The 25286-nt window shown below is 43.0% G+C and overlaps 1 protein-coding gene across 1 annotated transcript in view; it reads left to right on the top strand.

Annotated features, from left to right (window-relative positions):
• Window positions 1-25286, top strand: part of LOC311122999 (uncharacterized protein) — a gene marked incomplete at both ends in the record, with an annotated part of 75131 nt that overhangs the window by 33309 nt on the left and 16536 nt on the right. The window contains one exon of the mRNA XM_084197297.1: window positions 13145-13282. Within this exon, the coding sequence (XP_084053423.1) occupies window positions 13145-13282 (138 nt within the window). The remainder of the gene's footprint in view (window positions 1-13144; window positions 13283-25286) is intronic.

Here is a 25286-nt window from a genome sequence, read left to right as displayed (position 1 = left end):
GCATGCTCTTCAACCGAACGCTGCTTGCACCCGCCCACCCGACTAGAATCACTACTCTAGACGGGTCTGACCTAGAGTATGTGGACAACTACAAATATCTAGGTGTCTGGTTAGACTGTAAACTCTCCTTCCAGACTCACATTAAGAATCTCCAATCCAAAGTTAAATCTAGAATCGGTTTCCTATTTCGCAACAAAGCCTCCTTCACTCATGCTGCCAAACATGCCCTCGTAAAACTGACTATCCTACCGATGCTTGACTTCGGCGATGTCATTTACAAAATAGCCTCCAACACTCTACTCAGCAAATTGGATGTTGTCTATCACAGTGCCATCCGTTTTGTCTCCAAAGCCCCATATAATACCCACCACTGTGACCTGTACGCTCTTGTTGGCTGGTCCTCACTACATATTCGTCGCCAAACCCACTGGCTCCAGGCCATCTATAAATCACTGCTAGGCAAATCCCCGCCTTATCTTAGCTCATTGGTCACCATAGCAACACCCACCCGTAGTCTGCGCTCCAGCGGGTATATCTCACTGGTCATCCCCAAAGCCAACACCTCCTTTGGCCGCAATTCCTTCCAGTTCTCTGCTGCCAATGACTGGAACAAATTGCAAAAATCTCTGAAGCTGGAGACACTTATCTCCCTCACTAACTTTAAGCATCAGTTGTCAGAGCACCTTACCGATCACTGCACCTGTACACAGCCCATCTGAAATTAGCCCGCCCAACTACCTCATCCCTATATTGTTATTTATTTTGCTCATTTGTACCCCAGTATCTCTATTTGCACATCATCTCTTGCACATCATTCCAGTGTTAATACTAAATTGTAATTATTTTGCACTATAGCCTATTTTTATTGCCTTACCTCCATAACTTGCTAAATTTGCACACTGTATATTATATGTATTTCTGTTGTATTTTTGACTTTGTTTTGTTTTACCCCATATGTAACTCTGTGTTGTTGTTTTTATCGCACTGCTTTGCTTTATCTTGGCCAGGTCGCAGTTGTAAATGAGAACTTGTTCTCAACTGGTTTACCTGGTTAAATAAAGGTAAAAAAAAAAAAATAATAATAAAAAAAAAACTAGCCACGACAAAAGCACAGACTACCCTCATGCATTTTAATGCCAGACAGATGTAGCCTTCTCAATCCCACTCATTCCCTGTGATTATGATGATGATGATGTGTCAAATAGTGGGTGCTTATATGTCCTGTTTCACTTTAAGTGGGTAACCTGTACGGGTTTGAGGTGTAAAATGGAAATGTGATTTTTGCACCCTCGGAGAGTGGGGTCACGACCAGGGATTATTTGACGGCGACACTGGAGCAATTAGACTTAAGTGCCTTGCTCAAGGGCAGATCGACAGATTTTTCACCTTGTCGGCTCGGGGATATGAACTAGCAACCTAGCAATGGTCTAACCGCTAGGGTACCTGGCGCCTGCATACTTGGCAGTGTGTGTGCGTGTGTCTCTCTGTCTCTGTGTCTCTCTCTGTGTCACTCTCTCTCTGTGTCTCTCTCTGTGTCTCTCTCTGTGTCTCTCACTCTGTGTCTCTCTCTGTATCACTCTCTGTGTCTCTCTCTCTGTGTCTCTCTCTCTGTGTCTCTCTCTGTGTCTCACTCTCTGTGTCTCTCTCTCTGTGTCTCTCTCTCTGTGTCTCTCTCTCTGTGTCTCTGTGTCTCTCTCGCTCTCTCTCTCTCTCTGTGTCTATCTCTCATTCTCTCTCTGTCTCTCTCTCTGTGTGTCTCTCTCTCTCTGTTTCTCTCTCTGTGTCTCTCTCTCTCTCTCTCTCTGTGTCTCTCTCTCTCTGTGCCTCTCCCTTTGTCTCTCTCTGCGTGTCTCTCTCTGTGTCTCTCTCTGTGTCTCTCTCTCTGTCTCTCTCTCTCTGTGTCTCTCTCTCCGTGTGTCTCTCTGTGTCTCTCTCTGTGTCTCTGTCTCTCTCTGTGTGTTGCCTCTCACCTCACATTTTAATGTGCATATCTCTTCTGTATCTGTTGATAAAGTAGTGGGGGTTGTATTGAGAAACATGAATTAAGGTGTGAAAACAGACTGCCAGGTAGCAGGTTGTGAAGTATCATTACTCATACTGTATGAGATACATACACCATTTACATAGAGAGACGGCAGTCTAGGCATCAATCATCTGGAACATGAGAAATGTTATTCAGAACATCGAAGTGAGAGACTGTGAGACAGAGCGCAACAGGAGCAGAAGGAGAGAGGGAGGGGAAGAGAGAGAGAGATGGAGGGAGGGGAAGAGAGAGAGAGGGAGGGAGGGGAAGAGAGAGAGAGGGAGGGAGGGGAAGAGAGAGAGAGGGAGGGAGGGGAAGAGAGAGAGAGTGAGGGAGGGAGGGGGGGAAGAGAGAGAGAAGGAGGGGAAGAGAGACAGAGAGGGAGGGGATGAGAAAGAGTGACAGAGAGCCAGACGGAGAGGTGGGAGTCGCAGAGTGGAAAGAGGGAGAGAGAGAAGAGATCAACAAATTGGAATGAGGCAGAGAGGGAGGGAAAGGAGGAGGAAGTGAAGAGTGAAGGAGGGAGGGAAAGAAAGTAGTGATGGGGGAAAAAATCGGTACTGTTACATATCGCAATATTATTTTGTACGATATTATATCGATATTTGACTCCAAGTATCGATTTGTAAAAAAATATACAGTTGAAGTCGGAAGTTTACATACACCTTAGCCAAATACATTTAAACTCAGCTTTTCACAATTCCTCACATTTAATCCTAGTAAAATGTCCCTGTCTTAGGTCAGTTAGGATCACCACTTTATTTTAAGAATGTGAAATGTCAGAATAATAGTAGAGAGTGTTATTTATTTCAGCTTTTTTTTTTCTTTCATCACATTCCCAGTGGGTCAGAAGGACCCCCACAGCATGATGCTGCCAACCCTGTGCTTCACGGTTGGGATGGTGTTCTTCGGCTTTTACGTGCCCCCGTTTTCCTCCAAACATAACGATGGTCATTATGGCCAAACAGTTCTATTTTTGTTTCATCAGACCAGAGGATATTTCTCAAAAAAGTAAGATCTTTGTCCCCATGTGCAGTTGCAAACCGTAGTGTGGTTTTTTTATGGCGGTTTTAGAGCAGTGGTTTCTTCCTTGCTGAGCGGCCTTTCAGGTTATGTCGATATATGACTCGTTTTACTGTGGATATAGATACTTTTGTACCTGTTTTCCCCTGGAATTGTGATACAGTGAATTATAAGTGAAATAATCTGTCTGTAAACAATTGTTGGAAAAATTACTTGTGTCATGCACAAAGTAGATGTCCTAACCGACTTGCCAAAACTATAGTTTGTTAACAAGACATTTTGTGGAGTGGTTGAAAAACATTTACATTTACATTTAAGTCATTTAGCAGACGCTCTTATCCAGAGCGACTTACAGTTAGTGAGTGCATACATTATTTTTTTCATACTGGCCCCCCATGGGAATCGAACCCACAACCCTGGCGTTGCAAACGCCATGCTCTATCAACTGAGCTACATCCCTGCCGGCCATTCCCTCCCCTACCCTGGACGACGCTGGGCCAATTGTGCGCCGCCCCATGGGTCTCCCGGTCGCGGCCGGCTACGACAGAGCCTGGATTCGAACCAGGATCTCTAGTGGCACAGCTAACACTGCGATGCAGTGCCTTACACCACTGCGCCAAAACAAGTTTTAATGACTCCAACCTAAGTGTATGTAAACTTCCGACTTCAAATGTATATAATAAAAAAAAGAATATATATATTTATTTATTGATAGCATTAGATAGCATTAGCGGCTGTACCTGTTCCAAACTCTTGTTCTCCATCATTTTTAAAATAGTGAGCCAACATGTTTTCAGCACTATTATTTCCATGAGTGATCAAACACATTTACTCATGGCTCTCTCTTGTCTCTCTGCAGCAGACATATAGTGAGCAATATGTTTGGAAACATCAAATCTCAATATCGAATCCCAATACATATAGAATCGTGAGAAATCGAGAAAATTGCAATACATATTGTATTGGCACCTAAGTATCGTGATAATATAATAATAATAATAAGCCATTTAGCAGACGCTTTTATCCAAAGCGACTTACAGTCATGCGTGCATACATTATTACTTTTTTTTGTGTATGGGTGGTCCCGGGGATCGAACCCACTACCTTGGCGTTACAAGCGCCGTGCTCTACCAGCTGAGCTACAGAGGATAATATTGTATCGTGAGGTCCCTGCCAATTCTCAGCCCTAAAAGAAAACAGGGGGTCGTCTCATCTCACCCACGCCACGGAGGCAATCTGGCAACATAAATTACCCAGACCTCTCCCTGTTTCTGCTGTCATGGCGATGGGATGGAGACATCTATTACTCTGTCGTTTCCTGACAGGACGCTAGCTACCCCGTGATGACAGCAGACTGGGTGTGTGTGTGTGTGTGTCTATCTGCGGCTGGGCGTCTGCATGTGTGTGCGTTTGCAGGCTGTTATCAGTCTCTCTCTCTCCACTGTAGAAAGAAATGAAAAGTATAGATCATCTCGGCTGGGTTATATTGTGTTAAGAAATGAATAAAGCACAGATGGAACTCAGGTGGTTTAAAAGAGTTTGACTGTATATCCCTCAACCTCGTGTCTATTTGTGTAGGACATTCAGAGGGCCCTTCAATGACTGGCTGTGGGTTTTATGATAGAACAGTGCACTTAGACTTTATTACTCTTTACCTCTTCCTCTCTCAGTATCTCCGCCCTTCCTCTCCTTTCTCTCCCGCCTTCCTCTCCTCTCTCTCCCCCCTTCCTCTCCTCTCTCGCCCCCTTCCTCTCCTCTCTCTCCTTCTTCTCCTCTCTCTCCCCCGTCCTCTCCTCTCTCTCCCCCTTCCTCTCCTCTCTCGCCCCCTTCCTCTCCTCTCTCTCCTTCTTCTCCTCTCTCTCCCCCTTCCTCTCCTCTCTCGCCCCCTTCCTCTCCTCTCTCCCCCCTTCCTCTCTTCTCTCTCCCCCCTCCTCTCCTCTCTCCCCCCTTCCTCTCCTCTCTCTCCCCCCTTCCTCACCTCTCTCTCCCCCTTCCTCTCCTCTCTCGCCCCCTTCCTCTCCTCTCTCTCCTTCTTCTCCTCTCTCTTCCCCCTTCCTCTCCTCTCTCTCCCCCTTCCTCTCCTCTCTCGCCCCCCTTCCTCTCCTCTCTCTCCTTCCTCTCCTCTCTCGCCCCCCTTCCTCTCCTCTCTCTCCTTCCTCTCCTCTCTCGCCCCCTTCCTCTCCTCTCTCCCCCTTCCTCTCCTCTCTCTCCCCCTTCCTCTCCTCTCTCTCCTTCTTCTCCTCTCTCTCCCCCCTTCCTCTCCTCTCTCTCCCCCTTCCTCTCTCTGTATCTCTCTCACACCCACACTCTCTCTCTCTCTCTCTCTCTCTCTCTCTCTCTCTCTCTCTCTCTCTCTCTCTCGCTCTCGCTCTCGCTCTCTCTCTCTCTCTCTCTCTCTCTCTCTCATGTCCTCTGTCTATATTCCCCTAGTATTTGTTGCATCCTCCTTCCACCAGGGTTGGGCTCAATTCAGAATTGAATTGAAGTAGTAAACAGGATACGGAATTTAAATTTAAATTAAGGGAAATAGAATTGAATTCAATGAAAAACCTTTTATTCTATATTAGGTCTATACAAATATACAGTTGAAGTCAGAAGTTTATAAGAAATATTCTGTATTATAATCTATTTAATCAGTGTATACAGTTGAAGTCGGAAGTTTACATACACTTAGGTTGGAGTCATTAAAACTAGTTTTTCAACCACTCCACAAATTTCTTGTTAACAAACTATAGTTTTGGCAAGTCGGTTAGGACATCTACTTTGTGCATGACACAAGTAATTTTTCCAACAATTGTTTACAGACAGAATATTTCACTTATAATTCACTGTTTCACAATTCCAGTGGGTCAGAAGTTTACATACACTAAGTTGACTGTGCCTTTAAACAGCTTGGAAGATTCCAGAAAATTATGTCATGGCTTTAGAAGCTTCTGATAGGCTAATTGACATCATTTGAGTCAAATGGAGGTGTACCTGTGGATGTATTTCAAGGCCTACCTTCAAACTCAGTGCCTCTTTGCTTGACATCATGGGAAAATCAAAAGAAATCAGCCAAGACCGCAGAAAATAAATTGTAGACCTCCACAAGTCTGGTTCATCTTTGGGAGCAATTTCCAAACGCCTGAACGTACCACGTTCATCTGTACAAACAATAGTATGCAGGTATAAACACCATGGGACCACAGAGCCGTCATACCGCTCAGGAAGGAGACGCGTTCTGTTTCCTAGAGATGAACGTACTTTGGTGCAAAAAGTGCAAATCAATCCCAGAACAACAGTAAAGGACCTTGTGAAGATGCTGGAGGAAACAGGTACAAAAGTATCTACAGTGAGGGGGAAAAGTATTTGATCCCCTGCTGATTTTGTACGTTTGCCCACTGACAAAGACATGATCAGTCTATAATTTTAATGGTAGGTTTATTTGAACAGTGAGAGACAGAATAACAACAACAAAATCCAGAAAAATGCATGTCAAAAATGTTATAAATTGATTTGCATTTTATTGAGAGAAAGGTATTTGACCCCTCTGCAAAACATGACTTAGTACCTGGTGGCAAAACCCTTGTTGGCAATCACAGAGGTCAGACGTTTCTTGTAGTTGGCCACCAGGTTTGCACACGTCTCAGGAGGGATTTTGTTCCACTCCTCTTTGCAGATCTTCTCCAAGTCATTAAGGTTTCGAAGCTGACGTTTGGCAACTCGAACCTTCAGCTCCCTCCACAGATTTTCTATGGGATTAAGGTCTGGAGACTGGCTAGGCCACTCCAGGACCTTAATGTGCTTCTTCTTGAGCCACTCCTTTGTTGCCTTGGCCATGTGTTTTGGGTCATTGTCATCCTGGAATACCCATCCACGACCCATTTTCAATGCCCTGGCTGAGGGAAGGAGGTTCTCACCCAAGATTTGATGGTACAATGCGCCGTCCATTGTCCCTTTGATGCGGTGAAGTTGTCCTGTCCCCTTAGCAGAAAAACACCCCCAAAGCATAATGTTTCCACCTCCATGTTTGACGGTGGGGATGGTGTTCTTGGGGTCATAGGCAGCATTCCTCCTCCTCCAAACACGGCGAGTTGAGTTGATGCCAAAGAGCTCGATTTTGGTCTCATCTAACCACAACACTTTCACCCAGTTCTCCTCTGAATCATTCAGATGTTCATTGGCAAACTTCAGACGGCCCTGTATATGTGCTTTCTTGAACAGGGGGACCTTGCGGGCGCTGCATGATTTCAGTCCTTCACGGCGTAGTGTGTTACCAATTGTTTTATTGGTGACTATGGTCCCAGCTGCCTTGAGATCATTGACAAAATCCTCCTGTGTAGTTCTGGGCTGATTCCTCACCATTCTCATGATCATTGCAACTCCACGAGGTGAGATCTTGCATGGAGCCCCAGGCCGAGGGAGATTGATAGTTATTTTGTGTTTCTTCCATTTGCGAATAATCGCACCAACTGTTGTCACCTTCTCAGCAAGCTGCTTGGCGATGGTCTTGTAGCCCATTCCAGCCTTGTGTAGGTCTACAATCTTGTCCCTGACATCCTTGGAGAGCTCTTTGGTCTTGGCCATGGTGGAGAGTTTGGAATCTAATTGATTGATTGCTTCTGTGGACAGGTGTCTTTTATACAGGTAACAAACTGAGATTAGGAGCACTCCCTTTAAGAGTGTGCTCCTAATCTCAGCTCGTTACCTGTATAAAAGACACCTGGGAGCCAGAAATCTTTCTGATTGAGAGGGGGTCAAATACTTATTTCCCTCATTAAAATGCAAATCAATTTATAACATTTTTGACATGCGTTTTTCTGGATTTTTTTGTTGTTATTCTGTCTCTCACTGTTCAAATAAACCTACCAAAATTATAGACTGATCATTTCTTTGTCAGTGGGCAAACGTACAAAATCAGCAGTGGATCAAATACTTTTTTCCCTCACTGTATATCCACAGTAAAACGAGTCCTATATCGACATAACCTGAAAGGCTGCTCAGTAAGCAAGAAGCCACTGCTCCAAAACCGCCATAACAAAGCCACACTACGGTTTGCAATTGCACATCTTGTGGAAGGCTACCCGAAACGTTTGACCCAAGTTAAACAATTTAAAGGCAATGCTACCAAATACTAATTGAGTGTATGTAAACTTCTGACCCACTGGGAATGTGATGAAAGAAAAAAAAAGCTGAAATAAATCATTCTCTCTACTATTATTCTGACATTTCACATTCTTAAAATAAAGTGGTGATCCTAAATGACCTAAGACAGGGATTTTTTTACTAGGATTAAATGTGAGGAATTGTGAAAAACTGAGTTTAAATGTATTTGGCTAAAGTGTATGTAAACTTCCGACTTCAACTGTACATCATGTCCAAAACATCAAATTATATACATACATATAAAATATTGTTGAAACAATTGATTTTCAGGATAAACTTTACATTAATGATCAAGGAAAACAAAACCTGTATGTGGATTTTCTAAGTTATTATATTTCATTGATCAGTATGGGGTGAATAATACAGTATGGGGGGAATACTACTAATTTGAAAATCAACACAAAATGGCTGCCCTGTCACAAAAAGCTTAGAGATGTGATCTGAATGATGTTACTTACCACCCTCAAATTCACTAACAGTGCTTTGGATGCAAAGACTCTTGTGCCCAATTGCTCCGTCATTACAAAACCCAACACATGAGGTAAGGTCTAATATAATTGCATTGGTTGTCGAGAAAATATATTTGGTAAATAGGTTAAAAGCGTATGTGAACATTGTTTCCAAGAAAAGTGATATATTCTTTGGTATCTGGATGTATGACCTGTCAGATTCAATGAAACGCTCATGTTCTATTTTAATTCAATGAAACGCTCAAATTCAAATTCTACATCCTGTGGGTTGTGACCAATTCAATTAGAATTTCAACTCATGAGTTGAATGGGAGTCAATTCCAAAATTCTGAATTGAGCCTAACCCCAATATAGTGCATATATATATATATATACACTGCTCAAAAAAATAAAGGGAACACTTAAACAACACAATGTAACTCCAAGTCAATCACACTTCTGTGAAATCAAACTGTCCACTTAGGAAGCAACACTGATTGACAATAAATTTCACATGCTGTTGTGCAAATGGAATAGACAACAGGTGGAAATTATAGGCAAATAGCAAGACACCCCCAATAAAGGACTGGTTTTGCAGGTGGTGACCACAGACCACTTCTCAGTTCCTATGCTTCCTGGCTGATGTTTTGGTCACTTTTGAATGCTGGCGGTGCTTTCACTCTAGTGGTAGCATGAGACGGAGTCTACAACCCACACAAGTGGCTCAGGTAGTGCAGCTCATCCAGGATGGCACATCAATGCGAGCTGTGGCAAGAAGGTTTGCTGTGTCTGTCAGCGTAGTGTCCAGAGCATGGAGGCGCTACCAGGAGACAGGCCAGTACATCAGGAGACGTGGAGGAGGCCGTAGGAGGGAAACAACCCAGCAGCAGGACCGCTACCTCCGCCTTTGTTCAAGGAGGAGCAGGAGGAGCACTGCCAGAGCCCTGCAAAATGACCTCCAGCAGGCCACAAATGTACGTGTCTGCTCAAACGGTCAGTAACAGACTCCATGAGGGCCCGACGTCCACACGTGGGGGTTGTGCTTACAGCCCAACATCGTGCAGGACGTTTGGCATTTGCCAGAGAACACCAAGATTGGCAAATTCGCCACTGGCGCCCTGTGCTCTACACAGATGAAAGCAGGTTCACACTGAGCACATGTGACAGACGTGACAGAGAGTCTGGAAACGCCGTGGAGAACGTTCTGCTGCCTGCAACATCCTCCAGCATGACCGGTTTGGCGGTGGGTCAGACATGGTGTGGGGTGGCATTTCTTTGGGGTGCCGCACAGCCCTCCATGTGCTCGCCAGAGGTAGCCTGACTGCCATTAGGTACCGAGATGAGATCCTCAGACCCCTTGTGAGACCATATGCTGGTGCGGTTGGCCCTGGGTTCCTCCTAATGAAAGACAATGCTAGACCTCATGTGGCTGGAGTGTGTCAGCAGTTCCTGCAAGAGGAAGGCATTGATGCTATGGACTCAGCACTCCATGCTGATATCCTTGCCAGAGGTGGTTGCACTAAGTACTAAATGAGGAGTGCCAATAATTATGAAACCTTGATTTTGGTGACATTTATTTTGTAGAAAATATTTGTATGATTTTTTGGTTGGTTCCATTGAAACATTAATATAGTACAGTATTTCTCACATGTTGGTATTTTGAGTTTATCTCTATAATTATATTGTTTATATTTTTTTTAAAGTATTGTTTGTGCATTCCCAGTCAGGGGTGCCAGTAATTTTGGAGCCCACTTGTATATAGTGCTATATATGGGCCCTGGGCAGAAGTAGTGTACTATATAGGGTGTCATTTGGGACAGATACACACTATATTTAAAGTCACTTCTGTGTTGATGCAAATGAAAATCTTTGCATCACAAATCCCCAATCCCCAGTTCCCAGCCACTGTACAAAGGACTGATGTAATGACTGGGATTTATGGTTCAGGTATACGTCACACGGTCATATCACTGGTATTCTGGCACAGAACATTGCTAGTCTCTTCCCTAGAGGATTGGGGGATTTAATATTGAGGATATTGGATGTAAAATGTGTTTGGCTCTGGCCAAAAGTATTGTCATATTCAGATTCACCCTATATTGCCCTGCAATGTCAGTGAAGGGTGAACTCTCCCTCTCTCTCCTATTATAATGTGGGTGAAGAATCCCTTTAACTTCAAACCAATGTTGTATGAGTATGTTATGTCAGAACACTATCTTTTGAACTATCCCTGTAATATCTCACCCTGTAATGTGGGTGAACGGACAGAGATGGAGCTGCAGTGGATAGCAGCCGTTTTACGGGCTCCTGAACAATTCTTCAATTCTGTGTTGTTGTTATTTTTTTTACGCTAATCGTAATTGTCTTTGTACATAATATCTCTGCCATCATTTCCTATGACCGAAAACAGCTTCCGGATATCAGAACAGCGATCACTAACCTCAATTTGGACCAACATTTCTACTTCAACGAGTCAGCAGCTCTGGACGTTCTGCTTTCTCTGGAACGGGCCCTGATCCCCGGGACTCGAAAGAGAAAGTGTGCGGCGAAAGAGACGCGGGAGAGCCGGAACCCTGACGAGACTACGTCGGTGAGCAAGTAGACCGCCATTGTCCTCTGTTCAATTGGCGAACGTGCAATCACTGGAGAACAATCTTGATGAGCTCCTATCCTATCAACAGGACCTGAAAAACTGTAATATCCTATGTTTCTCAGAGTAGTGGCTGAACGAGGACATGGATATGCATCTCAATGGTTTTTTCTATACATTGTCAATACCGGACGGCAGACTCGGGTAAGACGAAGGGAGGAGGGGTGTGTCTCTTTGTTAACAACAGCTAGTGCACAATCTCTAATGTTAAAGAAGTTTAGAGGTTCTGCTCCCCTGAGTTAGAATACCTCGTGATAAGTTGCACACCATACTATTTACTATTTACTTTCATTTATATTTTTCATAGCTGTCTATTTAACACCACAAACCGATGCTGGCACTAAGACCGCACTCAATGAGCTGTATAAGGCCATAAGCAAACAAGAAAATGCACATTCAGAGGCAGTGTTTCTCGTGGCCGGTGATTTTAATACAATGGAACTGACATCCGTTTTACCTCATTTTTACCAGCATGTCACCTGTGCAAATAGAGGTGACAAAATTCCTGATCACCTTTATTCCACACTCAGAAACACATAAAAGGCCCTCCCTCGCCCTCCATTTGGAAAATCAGACCATAACTCTATCTTCCTGCTTCCTGCTTACAAGCAAAAAAAACTCCAACAGGAAGTACCAGTGACATGCTCAAAACTGAAGTGGTCCGATGAAGCGGATGCTAAGCTACAGGACTGTTTCGCTAGCACAGATTGAAATATGTTCCGGGATTCATCCGATAACAATGAGGAGTTTACCACGTCAGTCACCGGCTTCATTAATGAGTGCATGGACAACTTCGTCCCCGCAGTGACCGTACATACTTACCCCGGTGTCAGAGGAAGGCCCCCACCCAAAAAAAAATTCAAAGACTCCAGCCACCCATAGACTGTTCTCTCTGCTACCGCATAGCAAGCAGTATCAGTGCATCAAGTCTGGAACCAACAGGACCCTGAACAGCTTCTACCCCCCAAGCCATAAGACTGCTGAATAGATAGTAAAATGGCTGCCAGGACAACCTGCACTTAGCCTTTTTTAAACTAACTCTCGTGCTCACTGACTCTATGCACACACACACTGGACTCTACCCACACACTCACACATACTTACTCTGACACCTCAACACACACTCACTCACACACACTACATACGCCCACACACACACGTAACATGCGCACACACGCACAGTGACGCACACACACGCACACTGACGCACACACTTTCGCATTCACCACATACGATGCTGCTACAGCTCAGTCCATTATATATCCTGTTGCCTAGTCACTTTACCCCTACTTACGGTATAAGTATATAACTACCTCAATTACAATGTAACCCTGCACATGGACTCAGTGCTGGTACTCCCTGTATATAGGCATGATATTTTTCCTTGTTATTCACCGTGTATTTATTTCTTGTGTCACTGTTTCTATTCATGAAAAAACAAAAATATATATCTTATCTTTTAACTCTGCATTGATGGAAAAGGACCCGTAAGTCAGCATTTCACTGTTAGTCTACACGTGTTGTTTTACGAAGCATGTGACAAATAAAATGTATTTCAACATTTGATTGAACTATTCTTTTAACCATCTCTACAATGTGGGTTAACTTTCCCTTTAACTTCAAACTTGAATAACTATGTAATGCTGATTAACTATCGCTTTAACTATATCAATGAGATTCCCCTGACAGTTTCTCCCTCCCCTCCGCCCCCCCTGCCAGACGGACCGCTCCAGCGACAGTGATGACAACTTCCATCATGTTATATATATATATGTATATATATATATATATATTATATACAGTATATGAACTGTAATGGTGGTGAACTATATTAACGGTGTTTGTCTCTTCCAGACGGACTGCTCCAGCGACAGTGAGAGTGAGGATAACTTCATAGTGACCCCTCCCAGAGACCACCTGGGCCTGGCCATCTTCTCCATGTTGTGCTGCTTCTGGCCGCTGGGCATCGCTGCCTTCTACTTCTCACAGGGGGTAAACAGGACACACTGACATACACACACTGACATACACACACTGACATACACACACTAACATACACACACACACTAACATACACACACACACTAACAGACACACACACTAACACACACACACTAACATACACACACACACTAACAGACACACACACTAACATACACACACACTAACATACACACACACTAACATATACACATCCTTGTCTACTAGTTAGAATACCTCATGATAAGCTGCAGACCATACTATTTACCAAGAGAGTATTTTCACAAGTATGTGGTGAATTTTCAAAACTCTCAGTACAAAACTACAAACTGGTAACGCAGCCAGTCTTACATTCAAAACCTTTGATTGTGCATAAACAAATGTTGGTAGACAACTTTACAACACACAACCATTGATCCAAAATATAAGTTTACTGTGAAATATAATCAGTACATTGGTTTAATCACCAAAACACAACATAATGAAGTAACAAATCCAATGCTTCAAAATTGTCCTTTGAATGTAGTATGCTACAGTACTGTAAATTACAATACATTTCACTGTTTTCACGTTAGGCAACACACTTGCACTACCTATTAAAATTGACTGAACATCACATTTCCATCATTGAAGACATATTTCACAATGTAATAAAATAAAATAAAAAGTTAAAGAAACAATGTTTAGCAGGCATTAGTTAGCCGGTCTTGAGCATTTGGCCAAAGGTTCTGGTCGAAATTCGCAGTACATACCCTCATTGTTAATGTACCTGGGGGAAAAACCTTTTGGCATGGCGAATCCAATCCTGAAATAGGTCTGGAATGAAATCATTGCATGCCTCATCCATGGCCTGAAGGAGCGTGGTACGCTCATGGGGATGGCAATCATACATCTTCCACCTGTATTGCAATCGTGTATTGTATTTTTCAAATCAAATCAAATCAAATTTTATTGGTCACATGCACCGAATACAACAGGTGCAGACATTACAGTGAAATGCTTACTTACAGCCCTTAACCAACAGTGCATTTATTTTTAACTAAAAAAAAGTAAAAATAAAACAACAACAAAAAAAGTGTTGAGAAAAAAAGAGCAGAAGTAAAATAAAATAACAGTAGGGAGGCTATATATACAAGGGGGTATCGGTGCAGAGTCAATGTGCGGGGGCACCGGCTAGTATTGTATTGTACTAATGTATTGTAGTGGTCCTGTACGTGGCTCAGTTCATTAGAGCATGGCACTAGCTACACCAGGGTTGCGGGTTCGATTCCCAGTTGGGGCAGATACCAAAAATAGTGTGGACTGTTGTCACTTTGGATAAAAGGGTCTGCTATGTAAATGGCATATATTACAGTATTACAGTACTGTATTGGCCAATGCAATTTCAGTAAAGCATACTTTTTATCTTTCTACTTTACAGACAAACATTTTCATTATGTAGAGTCTCAAAATATGCAGTGAATAAAATCCAATTGTATTTGTCACATGCGCCGAATACAACAGATGTGGACTTTACCGTGAAATGGTCTTTGACAATTTTCCGGGCCTTCCTCTGACACCGCCTGGTATAGAGGTCCTGGATGGCAGGGAGCTCGGCCCCAGCAATGTACTGGGCCGTACGCACTACCCTTTGTAGCACCTTGCGGTCGGATGCCAAGCAGTTGCCATACCAAGCGATGATGCAGCCAGTCAAGATGCTCTAAATGGTGCAGCTGTATAACTTTTTGAGGATCTAAGGACCCATGACAAATCTTTTCAGCTTCCTGAGTGGCCATGCCTTCTTCACGACTGTGTTGGTGTGTGTGGACCATGTTAATTCCTTAGTGATGTGGACACAGAGGAACTTGAAGCTCTCGACCCGCTCCACTACAGCCCCGTTGATGTGGTTGGGGGCGTGCTCAGCCCTCCGTTTCCTGTAGTTCACGATCAGCTGCTTTGTCTGGCTGACGTTGAGGGAGAGGTTGTTGTCCTGGCACCACACTGCCAGGTCTCTGATCTCCTCCCTATAGGTTGTCTCATCGTCATCGGTGATCAGGCCTACCACCGTCATGTCGTAAGCAAACTTAATGATGGTGTTGGAGTTGTGCGTGGCCACGCAGTCGTGGGTTAACAGGGAGTACAGGAGGGGACTGAGCACACACCCCTGAGGGGTCCCCGTGTTGAGGATCAGCGTGGTGGAGGTGTTGTTGCCTACCCTCACCACCTGGGGGCGGCCCGTCAGGAAGTCTAGGACACAGTTGCAGAGGGAGGTGTTTAGTCCCAGGGTCCTGAGCTTGGTGATGAGCTTTGAGGGCACTATGGTGTTGAATGCTGAGCTGTAGTCTATGAACAGAATTCTTACATAGGTATTCCTATTGTCCAGGTGGGTGAGGGCAATGTGGAGTGAAATAGAGATTGTATCATCTGTGGATCTGTTGGTGCGGTATGCGAATTGGAATGGGTCCAAGGTGTCTGGGATGAGTATGTTGATCTGAGCCATGACCATCCTTTCAAAGCATTTCATGGCTATAGATGTGAGTGCTACGGGCCGGTAGTCATTTAGGCAGGTTACCTTGGCGTTCTTGGGCACAGGGACTATGGTGGTCTGCTTAAAACAAGTTGGTATTACAGACCAGGTCAGGGATAGTTTGAAAATGTCAGTGAAGACACTTGCCAGCTGGTAAGCATATGCTCTGAGTACGCGTCCTGGTATTCCATCTGGCCCCGCAGCCTTGTGAATGTTAACCTGTTTAAAGGTCTTACCGCGAGATCACAGAGTTGTCTAGGACAGCTGGTGCTCTCATGCATGGTTCAGTGTTGTTTGCCTCAAAGTGAGCGTAGAAGGCATTTAGCTCATCTGGTAGGCTCGCGTTGCTGGACAGCTCATTGTTGGGTTTCCTTTTGTATTCCGTGATAGTTTGCAAGCCCTGCCACATCTGTCAAGTATGAGAGCTAGTATAGTAGGATTCGATCTTAGTCCTGTATTGACGCTTTGCCTGTTTTGTGGCTCGTCCAAGATTGTAGCAGGATTTCTTATAAGTGTCTGGATTAGTGTCCCGCTCCTTGAAAGCAGCAGCTCTAGCCTTTGACTCAATGCGGATGTTGCCTGTAATCCATGGCTTCTGTTTGGGATATGTACGTACGGTCACTGTGGGGAAGACGTCATCGTTGCACTTATTAATGAAGCTGGTGACTGAGGTGGTAAACTCCTCAATGTTATCAGATGAATCCCGGAAAATATTCCAGTCTGTGCTAGCAAAACACTCCTGTAGTTTAGAATTTACTTCATCGGACCACTTCCGTATTGAGCCTGTCACTGGTACTTCCTGTTTGAGTTTTTGCTTGTAAGAAGGAATCAGGAAGATATACAGTACCAGTGAAAGTTTGGACACACCTACTCATTAAAGGTTTTTTTTTTTTTTATTTTTACTATTTTCTACATTGTATAATAATAGTGATGACATCAAAACTATGAAATAACACATGGAATCATGTAGTAACCAAAAAAGTGCTAAACAAATCCAAATATATTTTATATTTGAGATTCTTCAAATAGCCACCCTTTGCCTTGATGACAGCTTTGCACACTCTTGGCATGTTTAATACTAGTGTTGAAGTCTGTGCAGATAGATTTTCACAAAAACATACAGTGCATTCGGAAAGTATTCAGACCCCTTGACTTTTTCCACATTTTGTTATGTTACAGCCTTATTCTAAAATTGATTAAATTGTTTGTTTTTTTCTTCATCAATGTACACACAATACCCCATAATGACAAAGCAAAAACAGGTTTTTAGACATTTTAGCAAATAAAATAAAAAAATAAATAAAAAATATGACATTTACATAAGTATTCAGACTCTTTACTCAGTACTTTGTTGAAGCACTTTTGGCAGCAATTACAGTCTCAAGTCTTCTTGGGTATGATGCTACAAGCTTGGCACACCTGTATTTGGGGAGTTTCTCCCATTCTTCTCTGCAGATCCTCTCAAGCTCTGTCAGGTTGGATGGGGAGCGTCGCTGCACAGCTATTTTCAGGTCTCTCGAGAGATGTTCGATCAGGTTCAAGTCCGGGCTCTGGCTGGGCCACTCAAGGACATTCAGAGACTTGTTCCAAAGCCACCCCTGCGTTGTTTTGGCTGTGTGCTAAGGGTTGTTGTCCTGTTGCAAGGTGAACCTTCGCCCCAGTCTGAGGTCCTGAGCGCTCTGGAGCAGGTCTTTATCAAGGATCTCTTTGTACTTTGCTCCCTTCATTTTTCCCTCGATCCTGACTAGTCTCCCAGTCCTTACCGCTGAAAAACATCCCCACAGCATGATGCTGCCACCACCATGCTTCATCGTAGGGATAGTGCCAGGTTTCCTACAGACGTGACGCTTGGAATTCAGGCCAAAGAGTTCAATCTTGGTTTCATCAGACCAGAGAATCTTGTTTCTCATGGTCTGAGAGTCCTTTAGGTGCGTTTTGGCAAACTCCAAGCGGGCTGTCATGTGCCTTTTACTGAGGAGTGGCTTCCGTCTGGCCACTCTACCATAAAGGCCTGATTGGTGGAGTGCTGCAGAGATGGTTGTCCTTCTGGAAGGTTCTCCCATCTCCACAGAGGAACTCTGGAGCTCTGTCAGAGTGATCATCGGGTTCTTGGTCACCTCCCTGACCAAGGCCCCTCTCCCCCAATTGCTCAGTTTGGCCGGGCGGCCAGCTCTAGGAAGAGTCTTGGTGGTTCCAAACTTCTTCCATTTAAGAATGATGGAGGCCACTGTGTTCTTGGGGACCTTCAATGCTGCAGAAATGTTTTGGTACCCTTCCCCAGATCCTTGCCTCGACACAATCCTGTCTCGGAGCTCTACGGACAATTCCTTCGACCTTATGGCTTGGTTTTTGCTCTGACATGCACTGTCAACTGTGGGACCTTAGGTAGACAGGTGTATGCCTTTCCAAATCATGTCCAATCAATAGAATTTACCACAGGTGGACTCCAATCAAGTTTTTTTGTATGTATTTTTTATTTAACCTTTATTTAACTAGGCAAGTCAGTTAAGAACAAATTGACGGCCTTCACCGGCCAAACCCGGACAACGCTGGGCCAATTGTGCGCTGCCCTATAGGACTCCCAATCACGGCCGGTTGTGATACAGCCTGGAATTGAACCAGGGGTCTGTAGTGACACCTCAAGCACTGAGATGCAGTGCCTTAGACCGCTGCGCCACTCGGGAGCCCTCAAGGAAACATCTCAAGGAAACATCTCAAGGATGATCAATGGAAACAGGATGCACCTGAGCTCAATTTTGAGTCTCATAGGAAAGGATCTGAATACCTATGTAAATAAGGTCATTCTGTTTTTATTTTTTATAAATTAGCAAAACTTTCTAAAAACCTGTTTTCGCTTTGTCGTTATGGGGTATTGTGTGTAGATTTATTTAATCAATTTTAGAATAAGGCTGTAACGTAACAAAATGTGAAAAAAGTCAAGGGGTCTGAATACTTTCCGAATGCACTGTACATGTAATTTCACCAAAGTGATAAAAAAAAAAAAAACTGTAACACACATTTCACTACCTGGACACATCACTTCCTACTTCTCAGGGCTATAACACAGACAGGCTGTTGATGACCAAGTCTATCTCAAGTGTGAAGTCTTATCGAAGTCTAAACATCCCGTCTCCTCGTCTGTCTGTGTGACCATGGCAGACGGATCTTGGCTGTCTATGAATAAACTTAGCAGCTAATGTAGTTCTTCCTCAGTAATTATAGGAAATTATCTAGTCTAGTGTTTAGTGATGTGCTTAGAGATGGCTGATTCCTTCAGCCTGTCAATCTACTGTGAGTGAAGCAGCAGGAAAAGGTCAGGGCAGGAAAAGGTCATGGCAGGAAAAGGTCATGGCAGGAAAAGGTCATGGCAGGAAAAGGGCAGAAAAGGTCATGGCAGGAAAAGGTGGATGTGTAAGCGGTAGAACTTTATGCGCATAAGTATTGCAGAGAAAATGTTTAATGTCAAACTCACTCTCTCCTCTTGTCTTTTCCATTTCCATTACATATGCCACTTAGCAGACGTTTTTATCCAAAGTGGAATGGAGTACATTGAGGGCATATATTTTTATATGTGATCCCTGAGGGAATTGAACCCACAACCTTTGCTAAACTTGTCAGCGCCGCACTCTTGCCGAGACACATAGGACCACTCCACATAGCCACCTTCTTCAAGTTTAATCTACTCCTGTCTTCTGTTACCACTCCCACAAATACCCCTCTACTGTGATCTAGGGATCTATGCCGCTGCCTCCCGTTGCATCATGGGGTTCCAATCCAGCCTACTGCTATTTCAGCATATACTCCTCTTATCTTTACTCTCTACTTCTGTCCAATCAAAATTAAAAGATGTGAGTGGGACCGCCCCACTCCCGCCCCCCCACCTATATCTACTGTCCCCATCCCTTTACTAAATTGACAAGATAAAGTTCGTGTTCATCTTGTCTCAGTGCTGGCTCAGCTTCATCGACAGTCCATTGGAGAGAGAATGGCCCTCGGCAGTAGGCTAATTGAACACATACAATACACCCTATCCATCAAAGTGCTCTGAACGATTATAGTATGACTGCATCATCAATACCTCTAGCCAGATACGCAGATAACATACTGTGTGTGTGTGTGCGTGCGTGCATGTGTATGACTCCATCAACAATAGCTAGTCAGGAATGCAGATCACGTACTAACCTCACGCAGAGACCCAGCGACGTCTTCAAGAGGTGAACGTCTATATAACATGCTTCCAATTCATCATCTGTTCATATAAGTATTCACTAGAGACGTGGATCGTGCAATACAAATATGTGTGTTCACTGGAGACAACAGAGAGTGAAATACAATAACACAGTACTTTTTCAATGTGATTCGCTGGATTTCACAGAAGGCAGTTAGGAAGATGGATCCAGAGAGAGAGAGTATTTATTGAATTTTTAAACGCACAATCGACCTGCAGTGAAGCCGCTCAACATTTACATCACATTCAGTCATCTAGCAGACACTCCCAACCAGAGCGACCCACAGGAGCAACCAGGGGCAAGCGCCGCCCAAGGGCACATCGACAGATGTCCCACCAAGTCGAATCGGAAACCAGAACCAGCGACCTCTCAGCTACCGGCCCAAGCTCCCAACCGCCAGGCCACCAACCATCCAAGATCCCCCCCCCAAAAAAACCTCCCCCTCCACTAGTAGTTGATCCGACCAGGTCTCTCCAGATCTCCCAACAATGCTAGGTACATTTTAGATTAATGTTATTCTTTTCAGCCTTTCCTGAACCTGAGACCAGAAACAGGCTACCTGAGTGCAATACCAGAACAAATGGTCTATAGATCCTGTATCCTCACAACAAAATCTGCAGAGCTGCGATGATTGTATGCCCCAAATATTCTACATTTTGTTGGTGGCAAGAATTCTGTACAATCGTTTTAGCTGCAAAGCACAAAGTCTTGAATCTTGCGTCGTTTTATATATCAACTCCATGGAATCGGTACATCAAAAATCTCTTCCCCAGCTATGTTGCAATCTGTATGGCACAGCTGTCGACATCCTGGTCTTCAAATGAAACTGATATACTTTCCTATCTATGCTATGTTTGTTCCTCTGCCAGTTATGATCCTTTATATTGGGCAGACAGACCAGTTCCCTACCTCCTCCTGCTGTCACCTGCCTAGTGCTGTAATCAATTGGTTTTAATCTTGTACTGAGCAGACCTTCCCATACAATTCCGATAGCTCCATGAAAGATATAACTCTACCATTCCAATTTACAATATAATTTAAAAACAAAATACCCTTTTCAAACATATTTTCCATAACTACAGGTCTTTTATCAAAAAGCAAATGTTTTGTTATATTGTTCTATCTTTTCAGGGGGATGAAATTGAAATTGTAACCAGCTCTGCATTGCTTGTTTGAAAAAGAGAGATACTGTGGCTTGCGAAAGTATTCACCCCCCTTGGCATTTTTCCTATTTTGTTACCTTACAACCTGGAATTAAAATTTATTTTTTGTATCATTTGTATTACACAACATGCCTACCAATTTGAAGATGCAAAATATTTTTTATTGTGAAACAAACAAGAAATAAGACAAAAAAACAGTGTGCATAACTATTCACCCCCCCCCCCCCCCCAAGTCAATACTTTGTAGAGCCACCTTTTGCAGCAAGTACAGCTGCAAGTCTCTTGGGGTATGTCTCTATAAGCTTGGCACATCTAGCCACTGGGATCTTTGCCCATTCTTCAAGGAAAAACTGCTCCAGCTCCTTCAAGTTGGATGGGTTCCGCTGGTGTACAGCAATCTTTAAGTCATACCACAGATTCTCAATTGGATTTAGGTCTGGGCTTTGACTAGGCCATTCCAAGACATTTAAATGTTTCCCTTTAAACCACTCGAGTGTTGCTTTAGCAGTATGCTTAGAGTCATTGTCCTGCTGGAAGGTGAACCTCCGTCCCAGTCTCAAATCTCTGGAAGACTGAAACAGGTTTCCCTCAAGAATTTCCCTATATTTAGCGCCATCCATCATTGCTTCACTTCTGACCAGTTTCCCAGTCCCTGCCGATGAAAAACATCCCCACAGCATGATGCTGTCACCACCATGCTTCACTTTGGGGATGGTGTTCTCGGGGTGATGAGAGGTGTTGGGTTTGCGGCAGACATAGCGTTTTCCTTGATGGCCAAAAAGCTCAATTTTTGTCTCATCTGACCAGAGTACCTTCTTCCATATGTTTGGGGAGTCTCCCACATGCCTTTTGGCGAACACCAAAAGTTTGCTTATTTTTTTCTTTAAGCAATGGCTTTTTTCTGGCCACTCTTCCATAAAGCCCAGCTCTGTGGAGTGTACGGCTTAAAGTGGTCCGATGGACAGATACTCCAATCTCCGCTGTGGAGCTTTACATCTCCTTCAGGGTTATCTTTGGTCTCTTTGTTGCCTCTCTGATTAATGCCCTCCTTGCCTGGTCCGTGAGTCCATTTTGACTTGTTTTAAGGACATTATATCAAAGTTGGATCAGCCTGTAGTGTGGTTTTCCACTTTAATTTTGAGGGTGACTCCAAATCCAGACCTCCATGGGTTGATAAATTTGATTTCCAATGATAATATTTGTGTGATTTTGTTGTTAGCACATTCAACTATGTAAAGAAAAAAATATTTAATAAGATTAGTTCATTCATTCAGATCTAGGATGTGTTATTTTAGTGTTCCCTTTATTTTTTGGAGCAGTGTATATGTTATATTCCTTTTCTTTTAGCCATTTATATCTGGCTATATTACACCCCTTAGCATAACTAGTAACTATTCTCTGTCTAAATTTACCATAATTAGTGCTTGTAAAAGTACTTAAATAAGAGGTATCATGACGGTCAAAAACAGAGATTTCAAATGTCTGATGTTTAGAATTCAAGAAACAGGTTCTAGCAATATGCACAAAGCAACTAGTGTTTTCGTGTTATTTTTGTTCACTTATAGTTGTTTAATTCCATTGCCTGTGAGCCAATGCCACAGGTGTTAGAAAATGGAGTCAGGATATTATATGTGTAGTAGATCTGAGTATGTTGACGTGTGTGATATTGGATGTAATTTAGTGAGAGTCTGTATGATGTCTGGTTAAGAGTAATACTTTTAATGTGTATTGTCTAAATAAATAATAACCCAGCCAATTTGCATGGTTGAGTGTCTTATGTGTGTAACATGAAGTGAGTATAGCCTTCATATTCAGGATGATAATTGTAATCCATATAGTATCAACATCATTGTTGCATTAAACATCATATTCGTAGAAAAAAGTAATTGACGTTTCACATGGTTAGACAGCTTCACGACAGTACAAAATGTATCCCGTACATTACTATTCCAAAACGTCCCTGTTTTCATATCTTCCCATTGCAAAAAAACAGCGAGAAGAGAAAGGGAGAGAAGAGAGAGAGAGAGAATGAAGAAGAGGATAGAGGAGAGAGAGAGAGAAGAAGAGGATAGAGGAGAGAGAGAATGAAGAAGAGGATAGAGGAGAGGAAGAGGAGAGAGGAGGAGAGAGAGAAAGGAGAGAGAGAGAGAGAGGATAGAGGAAAGAGAGAGAGAGAGATAGCATTTGTGTGTGTGCGTGTGTGTAAGCGAGAGTGTAATTGAGCATTAGTTTTAGATAGGGAAGTAAATGACCTTTAATTATCCCTTCTAATAGATCCTGGTGCTTTGTTTGGATAGATATTAATAAATGCGACCTTCAGATTTAGAAAAGCACAACCTCCAATCTGTGCTGCTTCTGAGTTTATAGACTGCAATTTATTTATTGATAATGCAAATAAGATACCTAAAGAGTTTATCTTGCTAATAAACTCTGAATTATAATAAATCCTGAGTCTAAATAAACTCATGAGTCATAATCAAACAAATGACAGTTATTTAATGGATTTTCTTGATTTAATATGATTAGAACAGATTTTGTTGTTGAGGGTGTTTTTGTAAGAGAAAGTGTTTGTCTGAGAAAGAGTCTGTCTACGTTCCCAGGACCCACGCGGTGTGTGTACAGTGAAGCATTTAAACCCAACTCTATACACTTGCATCTCTCGCTCTCGCTCTCTCTCTCTCTCTCTCTCTCTCTCTCTCTCTCTCTCTCTCTCTCTCTCTCTCTCTGCGATGGCAGTAATGCTTTAACAGTTTACTTCTCAAAGGGATTCAAGGAAAAAGGAGAACATTCTAGAATGTTCTAGTTACTCATAGAGGTACTGTTATTCACTAGTCACACACACTGTACTACATAATGTACACACTGTACTACATAATGTACACACACTGTAATGCATAATGTACACACACTGTACTACATAACGTACACACAATGTACTACATAACGTACACACACTGTACTACATAACGTACACACACTGTACTACATAACGTACACACACTGTACTACATAATGTACACACACTGTACTACATAACGTACACACACTGTACTACATAATGTACACACACTGTACTACATAACGTACACACACTGTACTACATAACGTACACACACTGTACTACATAACGTACACACAGTGTAATACATAACGTACACACACTGTACTACATAACATACACACACTGTACTACATAACGTACACACACTGTACTACATAACGTACACACACTGTACTACATAACGTACACACACTGTACTACATAACGTACACACACTGTACTACATAACGTACACACACTGTACTACATAACGTACACACACTGTACTACATAACGTACCCACACACACACTCCGTCCATTCACTACATCCCTCTAAGCCTGACACTCAGCCCTGTAAATCCGTCCACAGGGAGACCAGCCTCATGCTACAACATGATTATTAATCTGAAGTTGAGCTACGGACTGATTAATCAATTACAGACTGTTTAATAAACGGCTTCATTAAATAGATTAAATTAGAGGGCCTTTATTGTGTGGGTCCACTGCCCTTCAACATAGATCAGTCCCCTGTTTGTCTGTTTGTCTGTGTGTGTGTGTGTGTGTGTGTGTGTGTGTGTGTGTGTGTGTGTGTGTGTGTGCAGACCAAATAAAGACATCTGCTGTCACATTAAAACTCTGTTTAAACCCCTCGAGTTTATTGACGCACTGTTTATTCTACTGTAGCATCATTAGGTCATGGGCCACATCTATGATTCTACTGTTTTATTTTATTGTGAAGGTACAGGTAGGTTATTTCATACACAACTGTCAACTGGAAGAGTAATGGTTAACTAACAAATAAATACATTTAGCCTCTTGGTTGTGTCCCAAATGGCACCCTATTCCATACATAGTGCACATAGGCCACTGGTCAAAAGCAGTGCACTATAAAGGGAAAAGGGTGACATTTGGGACACAAGCAGGAGGTTAAAATGATTTATGTGTTAGCTAACCGTTACTCTTCCCATGTGTAAATACTCGAGCTGACAGTTGTGTATGAAATAACCCACCTGTCCTTCAAAATAAAATACCCATGTTTTTCAATGCATTTGAATTTGCTATTAAAGAATGAAAAAC

This window comes from Coregonus lavaretus (assembly GCF_964263955.1).
Source record: "Coregonus lavaretus genome assembly, contig: HAP1_SCAFFOLD_700, whole genome shotgun sequence".
In the NCBI taxonomy this organism is placed as follows: domain Eukaryota; kingdom Metazoa; phylum Chordata; class Actinopteri; order Salmoniformes; family Salmonidae; genus Coregonus; species Coregonus lavaretus.
The sequence above is the reverse complement of the archived record's forward strand: the minus strand, read 5'-3'. Positions and strand labels throughout refer to the sequence as shown.